Source organism: Notolepis coatsorum, assembly GCF_963971535.1.
Source record: "Notolepis coatsorum genome assembly, chromosome: 6".
Taxonomy (NCBI): domain Eukaryota; kingdom Metazoa; phylum Chordata; class Actinopteri; order Aulopiformes; family Paralepididae; genus Notolepis; species Notolepis coatsorum.
The window spans coordinates 158,522,056-158,538,947 of record NC_140170.1 but is presented as its reverse complement, the minus strand read 5'-3'; the positions used below and the strand labels follow the sequence as shown (position 1 = coordinate 158,538,947).

Genomic DNA, 16,892 nt, shown 5'->3' with positions numbered 1-16,892 from the left:
GCTTATCAGGAGCAGTTAACTCTTTCCGTGCCACTCACGAGATTTCTCATGTTTTTTTTTTATAGGTGGTCGAAAGCCACTCACGAGATTGCTCTGAATTTTTTTTTCTTTTTTTTTTTAGCGATCTGAAAAATTATTGCATCACCCGAGCCTACCCGAGTATAGCCGAGCGGCGCCGGCGATCACTGTGGAAAAAAGCGCCCCCTGTCGTCTCCCAGATGACATAAGTGATTTTAGAATGGACTCAATGAAAATGAAATGGGGAAAAAAATCCGGTACTCTACATTTTCCAGTCCACTGATCCAGCCGGGGTTACCACAGTTCATTCTGGAACCTCAGATCCCCGCTGATCATGGAGTTCTACAGTATCGCGTTGGATCCATACACGTATCGATTTTTTCGAATGGTGATCAGGAATTGGAATATACCAGTTGGATACCATCTGATGTCAGGTAAGGACTCTATGCTATCAGTGTTAGGATAATCAGAGTAAGTTTGATGAAGATATAGGCTGTTTTGTGAAATGTCTTCTTTCGGTTTCACTGTAAAAGTCCGAGAGGAAATCAACGAGGCGATTATCCGTGTGCGGCCGTAATGTGCTTGCGTGCACGTATAATATTGATCATCTAGCGTTTATTTGAAAACGATTCATAAAAAGGCCGACGAATATCAACGTTGTGGAATATTCCACTAAAAGACGATTTTCATAGAATGCTCCAGAATGGGCTGTTTTTTATATCAAAACGGGGGCTTTTCTAACTGCTCTGAAACGGAAACGACGCGATAAAAAAACAATCTGCCTTGACAGCACTGACTGGAAATAGTCTTTGATAATGCGATGGGCAGATTAGACACATAGCCATAATTTAAAACATAGATTAGGCGATATTAACGTTAACATTGGCGCCGATGGTGGCATTCAGCCGGTAAAAAGGAAAACCAGGCGTGGCGCTCAAAGTGTTAAGGGGTTAAGTATCTTGCTCAAAGGACACTTTGACACGCTGCCCGGGAGAAGCGGGAATCAAACTGGGAACCTCCGGATTACCAGACGACTACTCTACCGCCCGAGCCACTGTCGCTATGTCCACCACTGTGTGGTGAATTATGATTTGTGAATTATATCGTAGATAGATCTTCTGATCAAAATAGGCATAATAGTGAAAACAATAACACAATCATTAGTACAGTTCAAATTAGCTTTGGCTAAGGCCATGTCCAGACAAACTATTTTGGTCGTATCAGGCAAAGTATTTGATCGTTTGCACCTTTCAGCCACACAGAACTGCGTTCTGGCAGCCTGAAGATGCTACTTTCTGATACCAGCTCCCAGAGTGCGCAATTCTGAAGACGCCCCCTCATTGCATCACCATCTTTACAAGCGATACGCGTCTTCTCCTGAACCTATGACGCGATAGCGCACCTCTCCCTTACCCCGCATAACTATGCTCCTTAATGTAAACTGTTGTCTGGATACATACACTGGGCACAGTGGGCAGGGTTTCCATTATCCGGTAATTCCTGTTTTCTTTACCCAAAGAAAATCTGTTGATATTTAAATCTCTGGTCATAATGCCCTGTGAAAATAATTCATTCTTATTTTCCCCCCGTCGACAACAGATTCCTAGATCCATTTCCGGTTTGTATGGCGCAATAAACGCCAAAATCATATCGATTATTGCGTTATGGAAGCGATCCAAATGCACACCAGTGTTTGTCTGTAGTCCCGTAGCAAGATATTACTGCCGGAGGGATTTCCTCGACGCACCGATCACAACTTCCGGCCTAAGGCCATGGCTATACTGGGCTAAAACAGCAACGTTTTGTTGCTGAATGATTACGTTTGCATGTAACCTACCTAGCTAACGTTACTTTCAGACCCTGTTAGTCAAGTTGAACTATCGCTCTGGGGACGCTGATTAATATAACAATCTACAACAATCTGCATTCCCTTAACAATTGTTTGTATTGAGCCGTATTGTATTGTACCCATTCTGCAATCTGTTAAATAACGTTTACATCCATTCATTCTGCTAGCATTAACGTTACTTCGCTGCTAGCCACAATGCTATACTGTTATACTGGCATATCCCAATCACGTTAGCACGTAAGCTAACAAAATCGGTGTGAGACTAAACTCCGCTCTTGGTGGTCAATTGTGTTGATGTTAGTTTTGTTTCATCAACAAATCATCAACAAATGAGGCAGAACACACCGTTTTTGTAATATTGCACTTTATTTCTTGCTGAAAAATAAATGCTATGTGGCTAAATGGCTCATGCGAGGTATAAAGATGGTGGCTTTTGAGATTGAGCAGGATGTGGAGTGTCTCGTTCAACCTTTCTGATTGGTTGAAAATGGCCTTCATGTTTGAACTACATCGCCACCTACTGCTTTGGCATTGTACTACATGTATATAGTAGACGAGACAAAACGACGTCCAACTTAACTCTTACTTGCCTGCCAATACGCAGCGTTCTGTAAAACTAAATGAAACTAAGGAAACTTAACAATTGTTTGTATTGAGCCGTATTGTACCCATTCTGCAATGTGTTAAATAACGTTTGCATCCATTCCTTCTACTAGCATTAACGTTACCACATTATTACGTTAGCATGTAAGCTAACAAAATCGCCTCAGCTAGCCTCGATGCTTACTATACATAGAGAATGCCATTCACATTAGCATGTAGCTAACAACACTGGAGATCTTTTTGTGAGACTAAACTATCCGCTCTTGGTGGTAAATTGTGTTGCTGTTGGTTTTGTTTCATCAACAAATGAGAGGCAGAACACACAGTGAATGTATCCGTTTGTTTATTGCACTTTTTTTTATTTACAAACCATCTGGCTTTGTTGTTTTTAAAGGGGAACTCCACTTTTTTTGGAAATTAGCTTATTTAACATCTTCCCTGGAGTTAGACAAGAAGATGCATACCTTTTTTGTCTCTGTGCGTGCATTTTAGCTTTGGGAATAGACGCTCCGTTAGCATAGCTTAGCTTCATCACTGGAAGTGAGGCAGGACAGTAGCCTTACAGTGCCTTACCAGGGCTGTACGCTAAGCTTTTTCACTAGGGGCACACTTGCCCCTAAATGAGAAATTTAGGGGCAAAAAATATTTTTTAGGGGCAAATTTTTTAATAACAATTTTACCATTATAGTGAAAAAAAATATGTTCCTCCTGCCTCATTACTGTGGTCCTTTTATTTAACATTTAAGTGCTTTTGTTGTCAGGTTTGTATCTTTTATAATGAACCAACTGAACTTCATATTACCACTAGGGATGGGAATTGATAGGATTTTATCGATACGATTCCATTATCGATTCTGCTTATCGATTCGATTCTTTATCGATTCCCTTATCGATACCTGATCAATTTATAATTTAAATAAATAAATTGGAAATGCAACAGAACTACATTTAGTCATTTAGCTGACGCTTTTATCCAAAGCGACTTACAAGTTCTGTACGACAAGCCATCAGGAAGGGCACAACTCTATCAGCTGAGCAACAATGTTCATCAAAGTGTTGAGTGCTACAGTGTAGGTTAGTTTATTAGGACAAGTGCATGACAGTACGGTTAGTTAGGGTTAGATATATATTTTTTTATTCAGATAATGGTTGAAGAAGTGCGTCTTTAGTCGACGGCGAAAGATTGGACGTGATTCGGCTGTCCTAACTGGGGTGGGTAGTTCATTCCACCATTGTGGGGCAAGGACTGAGAATAGGCGACTTCTCTTTGATGACCCTCCCGGAGCTCGGATAGGAGTAGGTCTGAGGCGGCCAGAAGATGCAGAGCGTCGGGGTCTAAGCTGGTTAGAATAACAACATGCAACTTGACATTTCTGATTGTCATTTATTGTTGAGCCCCCATGTCAGAAAAATACAAAAACTGTAAAAAATAAAACATTAACTATAGCCTACACTTAAATAAAATAATGTATTTGAGATTCTCTTAAAATGTTTTTATTTTTTTATTATTATTATTATTATTATTATTACGAATTTAATCTATTGAATAACAGGTTGTTATTCCTCTGACTTCTGTCTCTCACTCACACTCTCTCTCTCACACACACACACACACACACACACACACACACACAGAGAGAGAGAGAGCTCCCTCCCCGGGCCCCTGTCCTTTAAAGTATTGGCTTGTGTTGCTACACGGACACATTTGTATGTTGCACCACTCTTCCTGGCTTACAGAGACTAGTAAACAAGCACTCACGTCTCTCATTATATGTGAACTAAAGAGTACAAGGTTTACACAACAGCCCCCACCCCTTGTTTTATTGTATTTGTACCTGTACTACCTGCTGTCAGCTGTTTATATCTCTCTGTGAGCTTGATTAGCTAGCGTTAGCTAGCGTTAGCTCCGCGGCTAACCCTGAACTAAATCAATGACTAGGTTCTAAAGCATTTCGAGTAGTTTTCACTGCACATAGAAGTAGCCAAACAGCGGGAGCATTTCGGGAGTATATAACCAAAACCCAGGCAATTTCGAGCCCTTGGCTTGCCTTAAGGAATCAAATAGTCTGCCATTAGCTACATGCTAACATGCTAACGTTATAACGGTCGGGAAAACCTGGCAGCGATAAGGGAATTGAAAGTCACAGGCACGCGATTCCAGGTGCCTGTGACTTTCTATGAAGAAATGAGCTATGAAGAAACTTTACTTTTCGTCATAGCTAAATCAGACAGTCAGCCAGTCTATCAGAGTGAGTGCTCAGCCTTGGATAATTTAGGAGTGAAATGCGAATGCAAGGCTTGAAATCACTACTCGCAAGCCCGCCCCCAAATATTATTTACTAATCGCAACGGCCAATTAAAGGGGCAATTCGCGATAATCTCATCGCAGTGTACAGCCCTGCTTACAGTGTATTGCAAGGTCTGACATTGACCAAACTTGATATGCATGACCTTGGTGGGCTCTAGGTCAAGTCCTGAAAAGGGGGTCAATGTCAGACTTTGCAATCAAAAGTTAGGGGGCTAATAACCCTTGCCATAATTTCAGTGCGCCCCCTAACTTTTGATTGCAAGGTCTGACATTGACCCCCTTTTCAGGAGTTGACCTAGAGCCCACCAAGGTCATGCATATCAAGTTTGGTCAATGTCAGACCTTGCAATACACTGTAAGGCACTGTAGGGCTACTGTCCTGCCTCACTTCCAGTGATGAAGCTAAGCTATGCTAACGGAGCGTCTATTCCCAAAGCTAAAATGCACGCACAGAGACAAAAAAGGTATGCATCTTCTTGTCTAACTCCAGGGAAGATGTTAAATAAGCTAATTTCCAAAAAAAGTGGAGTTCCCCTTTAAGCAGGAAGTGTAGTGAGGCGTTCAACCTTTTCTGATTGGTTGAAATGGCCTTCATGTCTGAACAACATCGCCGCCTACTGCTTTGGCATTGTACTACATGCATATGACTTCACTCGGTGCAGGATTTAAACCAGTCGTGTAGACAGAGTTTTTTTTATTTTTTAATAAAAATAAACAGTGTCATTAATACCCGTGATCGTGTGGACAGGGCCTAAGAGGAGTGCTCTCATCAGCTAGGAGAAACACAGAGGAAGAGAAGGAGACAATGAGCTTTAAGTATAGAGAGGGGTGGGGGCCATAGACCCTGGCCTCTCACTTAGGTGTGAACTAAGCTATTGTTTGGGGCAACCAAAAGGATTCCTCGACAGGGGGAAAAAAGGGCGAGCTTTGGTACACCAAAAGATATGTAACGGAATGAATCTATTAAACACAATACAAATTTAAATAATATAAATTCCACTTACCAGTGGTTCCCTTGACGACCAGGGTGGTCACAGTGGGCTTGACAGAAGACACCGTCACCGGGGTAACCAGTCGGACTCCACCCATTGAGCTCATTGGCACGGTGCGCAGAATAGTGCCGGGCTGCCCGGGGGCCCCCTTCAGAACCACCTAGAATGAAAAGAAAGAACCACAATGAAAGAACTGACTTTGGTAAGGCGAGCTACACTGTGCTGGTGCACCGAGACATCGACAGTGGTACCATCATGTGGTCCTTATCCAAATTCACGTTTAAAGTGCCCATGAAACGGCTAGCAGAAAGCTAATTGATCAAATAAATTATAAAAAAACAGGAAGCTAGGGAGGGACTTGTGGATATTGATCAGCATTTATCGTAGCCAATAGTGCTGAATGTGCATTAGTCGACCCATTAGCTAGCTAGCTAATGTTAGCAACATAGGTTAGCAACATTAGTAATGTTAGCTATCAAGCTAACATTGAACATTTGTTAGGCAGAGTAGCTCAGTTACAATGTGCTGTAAATGTCATTCTAGAAAGCATTCCATTGGACGCAAAATTAGTATACGCCGTTTTACAGGAAATGACAAACATCTATTTTGATTTCATAGGGCCTTTAAAGAGTTAGCTGTGGTGTACCTGGCATCAGGAGTTAGGTGTGGTGTACCTGGCATCAGGAGTTAGCTGTGGTGTACCTGGCATCAGGAGTTAGGTGTGGTGTACCTGGCATCAGGAGTTAGCTGTGGTGTACCTGCCATCAGGAGTTAGGTGTGGTGTACCTGGCATCAGGAGTTAGGTGTGGTGTACCTGGCATCAGGAGTTAGGTGTGGTGTACCTGCGTCAGGAGTTAGCTGTGGTGTACCTGGCATCAGGAGTTAGGTGTGGTGTACCTGGCATCAGGAGTTAGGTGTGGTGTACCTGGCATCAGGAGTTAGGTGTGGTGTACCTGGCATCAGGAGTTAGGTGTGGTGTACCTGCGTCAGGAGTTAGGCTATGTGTCCACTCAAAGCCTTTTTTTCAAGGCGGACCGCTTTGAAAAAAGAAAAAAAAAGCTCAGAGCGTTTTTTCTGAGGCTCGCGCCAGCCGCGGCTCCGCCCCTTCCTCGATGAGTTACATTGATGAGCGCGCTCCTTTTCCAAAAGTTTAACTAGTTTCAACTTTATAAGCTAGGAGCGTTCCGCCAAAAACGCTGCCACCCAGAGCTCATAAAACACGAGGCGCGTCGCTGGGAAGAGGAGCGCGCCTGTCGCTTCTCCAGCATAGAAATGAATGACAGAAAGGAGCTGACAACTCATAAAACGTCCCCTATGGACACAAGCCCTTAGGTGTGGTGTAGGGATGGGTACCTTTCACATTTGAACCGATACCGGTACCGGTACCTGTGAATCGATACCGGTACCCAACGGTACCTTTTTTCTGTACTTTAGTCTCAAGAAATTTAATTTACCTACCTCAGTTGTAAAAAAAGAAATCCAAACTTCAAATAACTACAATTTCAACAGTTTTCGGCTTGTCATTGCTCCGACTGCTTTGTTGTTGAATCAAGTCAAATCCTAGGTAAGCATATATTGTGCGTGTGAACGTTGACATGAAAAGAAAAAAGTTAAAAAGCTAAAAAAAAAAGTTAAAAAAAAATTAATAAAATATATTTTTTTTCGGTTTCTCACTTGATTCGATACTCGGTAGTACCGACGTGTTTCGGTTCGGTACCTCAAAAGTACCGAATTCGGTACCCATCCCTAGTGTGGTGTACCTGCGTCAGGAGTTAGGTGTGGTGTACCTGCATCAGGAGTTAGGTGTGGTGTACCTGCGTCAGGAGTTAGGTGTGGTGTACCTGCGTCAGGAGTTAGGTGTGGTGTACCTGCGTCAGGAGTTAGGTGTGGTGTACCTAGGGATGCCCCCCGGACCCCGGTTTTAAACGGGAACCGGTACTATATTAGAAAATACCGGAGTATTTATAAGCTCCGACGTCCTCGGTACTGCTATCGATACTCTAGAGAAATTATTATTATTATTATTATTATTATTTAAAAGTTGCGAACGATCTCTCCTCTCTCTGTCTCTGCACGAGAAGCGAGCCGCAGCGAGTCATTATTACACACACTCCTCGCGAGTCGCGCTACACATACATACGGGTACTCCTTAATGAAAGCGCTGTCAATAGTATGCAGCTGCAGCACGTCAGACCGCAGCGCTTACAAGCCCCGCACATACAAGCCCCGCACACCTGATGTGCTGCAGCTGGAAGCATCTCAGCGCTGTCTCCGTGCTGACGCGCGCTGCACACAGACACAGACAGCTCTGCATGGACTGAGTCGTGATGGCGGATAGAGCGAAGCGTTCACAAGTGCAACAAAACATTTGCCAGTAAGGGTGGCAATACGAGCAATCTATCAAAACATTTGTTTGCAAAACACTATATTAGTTTGCAGAAATGCGCCGTATTCGACTGCCTTGCGCGCAGTGTCCCATCTGCATCCATGTCCACTGCAGCCGGTAAGCCAAGATACAGAGTTTCCTAGGCTAATAACGAATTATTACAAATAGGCTAATAAACAAAATAATTGTTTAGCTACAAATACTACAATCTAAAAACTTTTTATAGATCGTCAAGCTGAGGTCAGCCACCAATGTGTCCCAGTGAGCCCACCACACATCCTCCCTCTACCTCCACCACCAGGGGAGGAAACTAACTTTTTGGCTTACCAGCCAACTGGCGAGTATCTGATTTTTTTTACCAGCCAAACAGATTTTTTACCAGACAAAAAAAATCGCTAATTGTGATAATTACTTCTTTGTACGTCTTCGTCTAAATTGATTTTCAATCATAGTAAATTAATCACACTGTCTCTACTCTTCAAAATATTACATCATTAAATCACATATTAACATGAAAGAGGGAACTATTCTGGACTGGGTTGGGCTGAACTGGGCAGTGAAAGATGCTGGGTTGGGCTGGTCTAGGTTATACTGAATGATGAATTGAAAATTAATTGAAAATGGGGGACCCTGGTGTAAACAAGACGAAAGTCTTTCTCTGGTCTGCATCCCCTTAACAATTGCATGCATTGAGCCGTACTGTACTGTACCCATTCTGCAATCTGTTAAATAAAGTTTTCATTCATTCATTCATCACAGCTCAACTACTAGGAATGTGTGTCTGACTCTTAAGTGCAGGAAATATTCATCAGAAAGGGGGGACATGATGGAGGGAATGGAAAGAGCAGGTTTGACAGGAGCAGGGTTGAAGGGCATTGGAGTGTGGAGGAAGTGGACAAGGCATTAAGCAAACAGGACTGAAATGGGGGACCCTGATGTAAACAAGACGAAAGTCCTTCTCTGGGCCCTGTTTCTTGTACCTGGATAACTGAGTTAGCCGGATAACTTTAGCTGGATAACTGGGTTAGCCGGACTTTCCGATTTCATGTACCTGGATTTTCCAGATCACCATGCCAACAGATCCAAAAGTTTGAGCCTGCTCGAAAGCAGAGTTCAAGTTCAAGTTAGCCCGATCACGCAGAGCCACGCCCCCGCAAAGAAGTGACAGCTCGTTTCCTGAAACTATTCCCACAGTCTACGATCTGCATTATACCATTCTGAATTACGTTTTTGTGCTCCATTCTTCCAGAGGGGGCTTTTGAAATGTAAAATAGACCCAAAATGCTGATATTAAATTCACTTTGTCCTAAATAATGCACGTTATATATACCGTGGCGACGGTGGCGCTCGCTCGTGCGATGTACACAAAAATGTGGTTATTTTAATTGTAACTGGGATTAAGATGTCTGATGAGATGCGCTGTTTGACGGATTTGAGAAATTGAATGAGCCGTTGACGTCACATGAATGAATGAGGATAAAGAAATAAAACTTCATTCAAAATAAGGAATATTCTAAACACGGGTCTCTCGTTCATTAATGTATAAACAATGAATTTATCCCATCTGGCACAGTGGCCCAGCGGTAGTGCTCAAGCCTGCCAACTTTTCGACCCGGGTTCAAATCCCGGTGTTTCCAATATGATTTTTTTGAATATAATATTAATGATTATACGCCAAAGTAGCCTGGTTTTAAGTTAAAATATTATAAATCTACATGCATTGAGGATGTCATTCTTTATATAGCTCTCAACGTGCACCAAATTGAATTATTCCTATATTGCAAAAAGAAGGACCCCGGTCTTGAACCCGGGTCGTCCGTGTGGAAGTCAAAAGAACAACCCGTTGGACCACATTGGAGATAAGTTAAACATTGACTATACATCAATCAATGGGCAAGAAAGCCGTCTCGTAATTCTGTATAACAGTTAACTAGTTATTTTCGCTAGCAAGATCTCATTTGATTATTCAATCCAGCAGGCAAGTTTAAAGAAATATAATCTGATTGATTGAGGTAATGAGGGACTTAGAATTAGCCTATAGATAACGCATTTAACTTGTCGGCGAGGCGATTGAGCCTATTGCAATCTGTCAATAAAGTCTTAAATCAATTAATCAATCAATGCCGTTGAGAATCAGGGTCTCTGCCATCGATACGTGCTGGCTTTCCACCTAAAACGGGAGCGCGCATCTAGCCTGACTTGAGCCTGACTCTCAAGTCTGGCTTGAGTTAACGAGACTGAATCCTCCTTTGTGAAACAGGAAAATCCCGGCTTTGAACATCGGGTTAACTGAAGCTGGATAATGGACATGTTGATCGACTTAGTTGAACCACGTACATGAAACAGGGCCCAGGTCTGCATCCCCTTAACAATTGTGTGTATTGAGCTGTACTGTATTGTACCCATTCTGCAATCTGTTAATAAAGTTTTCAATCAATCAATACTGGGTTGGGCTGGTTTAGGTTGGACTGAGTTGGGCAGTGAAAGAACCAAGCATTTCACTGTAATGTAATAGCTAAATAAAACAACTTGAACTTGACTTGTTACATTTGCACTCTGGTTGTATGCCAAATGTATTCTGGTTGTACTGTACTTGTGCTGTAAGATGACAATACATTGGAACCGAATCGACAACGCTAGGGGTTCAGCAGGTGTATTCTGAATGCCAAGTATGACAACATCACCGTTGTGAAGGGCATATGGGCGAGTCACAGTGGTGATATGGGGGGAAACCCGGTAATAATAAAATGTCACTCGGCTGCATTTAAGCAAAGCCGCTCAGTATAGTCGTCCACTATGTTGAATGCGCGTTATGGTAGCTTGTTACATGCTAGGTAGCTAGCCGGCTAATGTTGTTGACTTGTCATTCTCATCCGACTCGAAGGAGACGCGTCGCATGCTGTTGTTCGCCCCCATGTCAGACCGCACTGATATCCGAAAGCGACGACTCTACATGCAATTATTTTCATCCACTGGTGTGTTTTTGTCTAAATTTGTCTACGTTGTCAAGCCGGCTGCCGGTGGCAGGAGTCTGTAGGTCCGCGCGGCGCGCGCAGTGATCTGTCCACTTCCCCTAGATGGGCGGCATCTTCTAGAAAATGAGTGTTCATTGGAGGAGCTTAGAGCGCATCTGTACAACGATGATGTTCATTGGTTATGGTCGGATTATTATGAGGCGCAAATGGAGATGATACTATTGCGCAAATGGGAGGAATCAAGGGGGGAGTCAGAGTTTGGCTTGTGCCAGTGAGCGAATCAGCAGATTGCAGAATGATTTTTTTGTTTTGTTTTGTAATTACTAGTACTCGCCAGACTGGCGAGTGCTCTTCATGAATTACTCGCCAAACGTAAAAAATACTCGCAATTGGCGAGTAAAGTGGCCTAATTTCCTCCCCTGTCCACCACCCAAAGTCCTTTCTCCCTAGCAGCTAGAGGAAAGATGACAGAGGATAGGGTGAACGAGTGTCACAGGGCTGTGACAAAGTTTGTTGTCAAAGGCCTGCACCCGTTCTCTACAGTGGAGTCCAAGGACTTTAGGTAACAACTAATCATTCAGTGTATATCGTTTTTTTTGTATACATAGTTGTCTAACTTGTCTGTTGTTGTTATAAGTTATTATTGAAGCAGCTATTCCCACCACTCCACACAAATTTACAATAATTCAATCATTTCTAATCTTTACTGTAGGGAGATGACCAATGCTCTCAACTGCAAATATAAAAATCATAAAAAAATTATCAAAAAGAACCGATAAGAGTATTGATAAAGTACCGAACCGTTAAGCAGTATCGATAGGAGTAGTAGTATCGATAAAATCCTAACGATACCCATCCCTAGGTGTACCTGCGTCAGAAGTCAGGTGTGGTGTACCTGCGTCAGGAGTTAGGTGTGGTGTACCTGCGTCAGGAGTTAGGTGTGGTGTACCTGCGTCAGGAGTTAGGTGTGGTGTACCTGCGTCAGGAGTTAGGTGTGGTGTACCTGGCATCAGGAGTTAGGTGTGGTGTATCTGCGTCAGGAGTTAGGTGTGGTGTACCTGCGTCAGGCCCTGTTGGCCGGCGGTGCCCAGCTTGGGCATGGAGGTGATGATCTTGCCCGGGGTCCCCGTGCTCATCATCTTTGTGGTGAGAATTGTGATCGGCGACTTCATGCCGCTGCTCGTCACACCTGCAAGGAAGCCACAGGTCAGCACATCTTTGTTCCCTTATGCAAGTCCCCATGAAACGGCTAGCAAAATGCCATTTGATTCTGAACATGCTAACGTATTTACAGATATTTTACTAAGAAGTATGAAACGCGTTGCGTACGGAATGAGCCGGTACCTGTGGCTCCAGACTGGCCCATGAGGGCCGACATGGGGATGGTCTTGATGATGGTGGTGCCCTGCTTGGTAGTGGTGGGAGACATGCCGCTGATGTTGAGGATGGTGGGCTTGTTGCCTCCGGCCTGCGACGTGGTGATGATGGTGGTGGGCTTGCCGTCCGCGGAGGTCACCAGCTTCAGTATGGTGCCGGCTGGCAGACCGCCCTTCGACTACGAAGAGAAAGAGAGAGGGGCTTGCGGTTACGAGTGCCGTCGGACAAAAGACGCCTGGTACCCATCTCTGGAGTTCTAGCAACCTCCTGTATTTTGTTGTCGTCCTGCGCTCGTGCAGATTGCTGACCTGAATGAGCTGTGTGAGAGGGTTAGTGGAGCCCTGGCCTGTAAGGGACGTCTGCATTGGCTTGGTTTGTACCACAGACATCATCTTGCCAAGGTTGGAGATCTGCCGACATGGGAACAGAGAGACTCAAGTCACCAAGAGGACATCAAGGTGGCAGTCAGGTGGACCACCGAACCGGTGCCCAAGTCCTGCAGCTCTATGAACTCATGATGTTCCGTTATCTTACGTCCTGCAGCTCTATGAACTCATGCTGTTCCGTTATTTTACGTCCTGCAGATCTATGAACTCATGATGTTCCGTTATCTTACGTCCTGCAGATCTATGAACTCATGATGTTCCGTTATCTTACGTCCTGCAGCTCTATGAACTCATGCTGTTCAGTTATCTTACGTCCTGCAGATCTATGAACTCATGATGTTCCGTTATCTTACGTCCTGCAGCTCTATGAACTCATGATGTTCCGTTATCTTACGTCCTGCAGCTCTATGAACTCATGCTGTTCAGTTATCTTACATCCTGCAGATCTATGAACTCATGCTGTTCCGTTATCTTACGTCCTGCAGATCTATGAACTCATGCTGTTCCGTTACGTCCTCCAATAGTCACTGTGTCAACCATTTGAAAACCTGTTTGTTTAAAACAGGTTTGTGCTTAGAGCACGACATCTGTCTTATGACAGGACAGATAAACAAAAAAAAGTACGTACTTTCAAAGACACCACCCCCCCCCCCCCCCCTGAATGAGAGATGAGACCCTCAAAAGGACCCTTCATTGGGGCCACGGCAGCCCGTCTCTCCCCCCCCTCGTACCCCCTGAGGCTCCTCCGGGACCCCTGGGCTCTTACCAGAGTTCCAGGGCTGCCCATGGTGAGGGGGCTCTTGACCAGGGTGATGGTCTTGGTGACTCCCCCCACCATAGTGGTCACCACCTGCGCCTGCTGGGCCACGGTGACGGTACCGGACTTGTGCACCGTGATGATGGGCCTGGTGGGGGTGGTGGGGGAGGAGCCGATGGCCGTTCCCACCTGTGCCGCCGCCGTCTTCAGCATGCGGGTGGCCGGGTTGCTGACCTGAAAAGCACAGCGGCATTTTCACCCACAACTCTCTCCGACTGAACTGTAAACACACATTTGACCACTGATTCAAAACGTGAAAGGAACAATTTTTTTACCATTAATGGAGACGCCATTTTGACCATGGTCGTGCCGGGGGAGACGGCTAAATTTTTGAGAATCGTGGCACCTGCCGGAACGCTGAGCATCGTGGAAGAGGGCGGGATCTTTTGTGTGGCAGCTGCTGCTGCAGCTAAAGCAGCCATGCCACTCATCTGAGGGCTGCTACCGATTGGCTGAGGAGAAAAAAAAGAAAGAATACAAATAAAACACAGATCATTCGATATTTTGCCTCGTCCGTCATGTTAGATTCACGAGTAAAACAAAAAGGCACGCGTTGTTCATACCGATCCCTGGGTGGTGGTCTGGGCAGGTACTACCATACGGACTCCTGGGGGGAGTGAGGTTAAAGTGATGGGGGATTTGCCGATCTGGTTGGGGCGCACGGTAACAATAGAGGTGCCAGACTGGGGAGCCGCAACCTTCAAGATGGCTGCCGGAAAAAAACAACGAGAACAAAAGATTATTACAGGCACTCTGCATTTTGTACTTTTTTGTTTTGTTTTGTATATTGTATATTTTGCAGTGTTCCCTTTATTCTTTTTACTGTATGCAGCACAATCTCAGGAGGCTCATACAGAACCAAGCATTTCACTGTAATGTACATGTACCTTATATGTGACAAATAAAACAAAACTTGAACGTGAAACTTGGAACTCCCGCTTACAAGATAGGAACACAGGCTAAACCATGCAGTGTATACCCACCGTAGCAGTTAGAAAACAACAGGGAGTGGGGCTATGCATGGTTTACCTTGTCCGTGAGACGCAGTGAGAAGGCTTCCTGCTGTGTGGACTAGAGAGGACAGGGCAGAGGCGGAGGACGCCCGGGACACCAACGTGATACCTGTCTGCGTGAGGCTCTGGGCGGCGGGCGCGGCGAGGCTTCTGGGCGAGATGATGGGTAGAGACGGGGAGGCGCTCAGGGCCGGCAAGTTGGCGGCGGCAGCCGCCGGGATATCGTACTTCTGCAGCTGCAGCAGGTAGGTGTCCGCAGTGGACACGGCGCCCCAGCTCACCTCTAGAGAGCTGGTGTTGGCACGGACCAGCTGCACCCTGGCAGGGGCGTGTGGCCGCTCTGGGGGGGGGGGGGGGGGGGGGGGGGGAATTAATTAACATTAGCCGCAGTTAGGCGCCGCTTGACTAACTAAAATGCCCTCGTAACTTGTCTTGGCTGTGTGTCAACTCGTCAGCATGGAATAACCGCACCAGGTTAGCAGGTAGCTAATCAGACATCATCGCTTTTTGGATTCGGTACAATATCCATTTATTATCAAAAATATAAGGTTAGGCATATGACCAATCAATGCCTGGTCATACGGCTCTATAATACAGGGTTCCCACGACATTGCAAAATGAAATTCAAGGACTTTCTTTTTTTCTTAATCCACCTTTTCTCCTCCTGTTTTTCTGTGTTTTTCTCCCATCCCAATTTAGTCGTTATGCCAATCCCCTCCTCCCCTTCCTGGTCGTTGCTCGCCCCCACTGGTCGGTCTAGGGAGGGTTGATAGATACTATCACATGTCCCCTCCGATACACATGGAGTCAGCCAGCCACTTCTTTTCACCTGCCAGCGCTGACTCTCATTGGTGAGGTATAACGTGTGGGAGGCTCACACTACCCTCACCATCTCCCTTTCCCGCTGTGCAGGCGCCCTGACCGACCTGTAGCAGGGCTGTACACTGCGACGAGATTATCGCGAATTGCCCCTTAATTTGGCCCGTGCGAGTAGACAATAATATTTACAACTGTTTACAACAACCAGACTACCACCCCTCCCCTCCCGCTGACTCTGCCAATTGAGTCAGTATGACGGCCGGCCCAAGCCGGAGGCAACGCTGACAGCCGGATTCGAGAGGATGTCTCTTGCGTTGGTGACGAGCGCAATGTCCGCTGCGCCACCCAGCCGCCCGACACGCTACTATTTCCAAATCAAATGTATGTAATAGGTATTATGTTTCATCATGAAAGCATGAAGGGGGGGGGGGGGGGGGGGGTGGTAGTTTTTTTATGTTTTGATGGCCAGTAACGGCATTCGTGTTGAACACTACAGACGCTGATCAGCTGGATCGATATGAAAACATTGTTGGATCAAGCTGAAATTGATGTCAGATAGTCCTTACCTTTGGTCGGGGGTATTCCAAAAAGAATATTCCAATTGTCTGATCGCGATTTCCAGTATTGGTGTCCATCTGGTCCCGGACCTAATTTGGCACAACTTATGGATCGAGTGTGCCAGATGCGTTTCGAAGTGGTCGGATGAAGCGATTTACTCGGCTCTTGTCTACATATAGTGCCCGGAGGCATTGGAGTGTAACACAGGGTTAGATATAAGATTTCAAAGGGTGGGAGACACTGCCATCTGGCAGGATGCGGCCGGTATTGCACTTTGGCGATCTCAAACTCCTTTCCTATGTCAGTGGATTAATAATGAATAAAAATATCGAATAAAAGAAAAAACTACCAAAACCCGAGATATCTCGGGTCTGGCGTCCAACGCATGGCGAGTTAACCCGACTTATCTCGTGTCTGGTGCCGAATGTGTTAAAGCTAGTGCTCTGGTCATGCATCCACTCAACTCATAGAAAATACAGCATCAGGCTATTCTAAAAGTATTGATACTGATACTAATAAAAAGAGTATTGAACCGTTTTCAACTCATTGGCCGCCAAAAACAAGTTCTCATAGGGCTGGGCGATATGGAAAAAAATCATATTGCGACAACGATATGATAATGTTATCATATTTCTCGATATCGATAATTATCGAATTGTTATAAGTATTCATTTCTTTATAATTTTTTTTTTTAACAACAGATGTATGTTTATTTTGCAGCAATTCTTTGTCATTGCCGCCATCTTTAGTGTTACATCCCCTCACACTCCAGTTCTCAGGCTGCAGCTGGT

The 16,892-nt window shown here is 44.9% G+C and overlaps 1 protein-coding gene across 5 annotated transcripts in view; it reads right to left on the bottom strand.

Moving 5' to 3' along the window:
• Nucleotides 1–16,892, bottom strand: part of hcfc1a (host cell factor C1a) — a 75,250-nt gene that overhangs the window by 36,846 nt on the left and 21,512 nt on the right. For 2 of the 5 annotated variants that reach the window (XM_084316945.1, XM_084316946.1), the window contains exons 9-16: nt 14,741–15,064; nt 14,275–14,420; nt 13,987–14,163; nt 13,661–13,885; nt 12,817–12,918; nt 12,461–12,686; nt 12,190–12,320; nt 5,783–5,930 (exon numbers count right to left, since the gene is read on the bottom strand). In XM_084316945.1, the coding sequence (XP_084173071.1) occupies nt 5,783–5,930; nt 12,190–12,320; nt 12,461–12,686; nt 12,817–12,918; nt 13,661–13,885; nt 13,987–14,163; nt 14,275–14,420; nt 14,741–15,064 (1,479 nt within the window). The remainder of the gene's footprint in view (nt 1–5,782; nt 5,931–12,189; nt 12,321–12,460; nt 12,687–12,816; nt 12,919–13,660; nt 13,886–13,986; nt 14,164–14,274; nt 14,421–14,740; nt 15,065–16,892) is intronic. The other 3 variants (XM_084316947.1, XM_084316948.1, XM_084316949.1) reach the window with 3 other exon arrangements.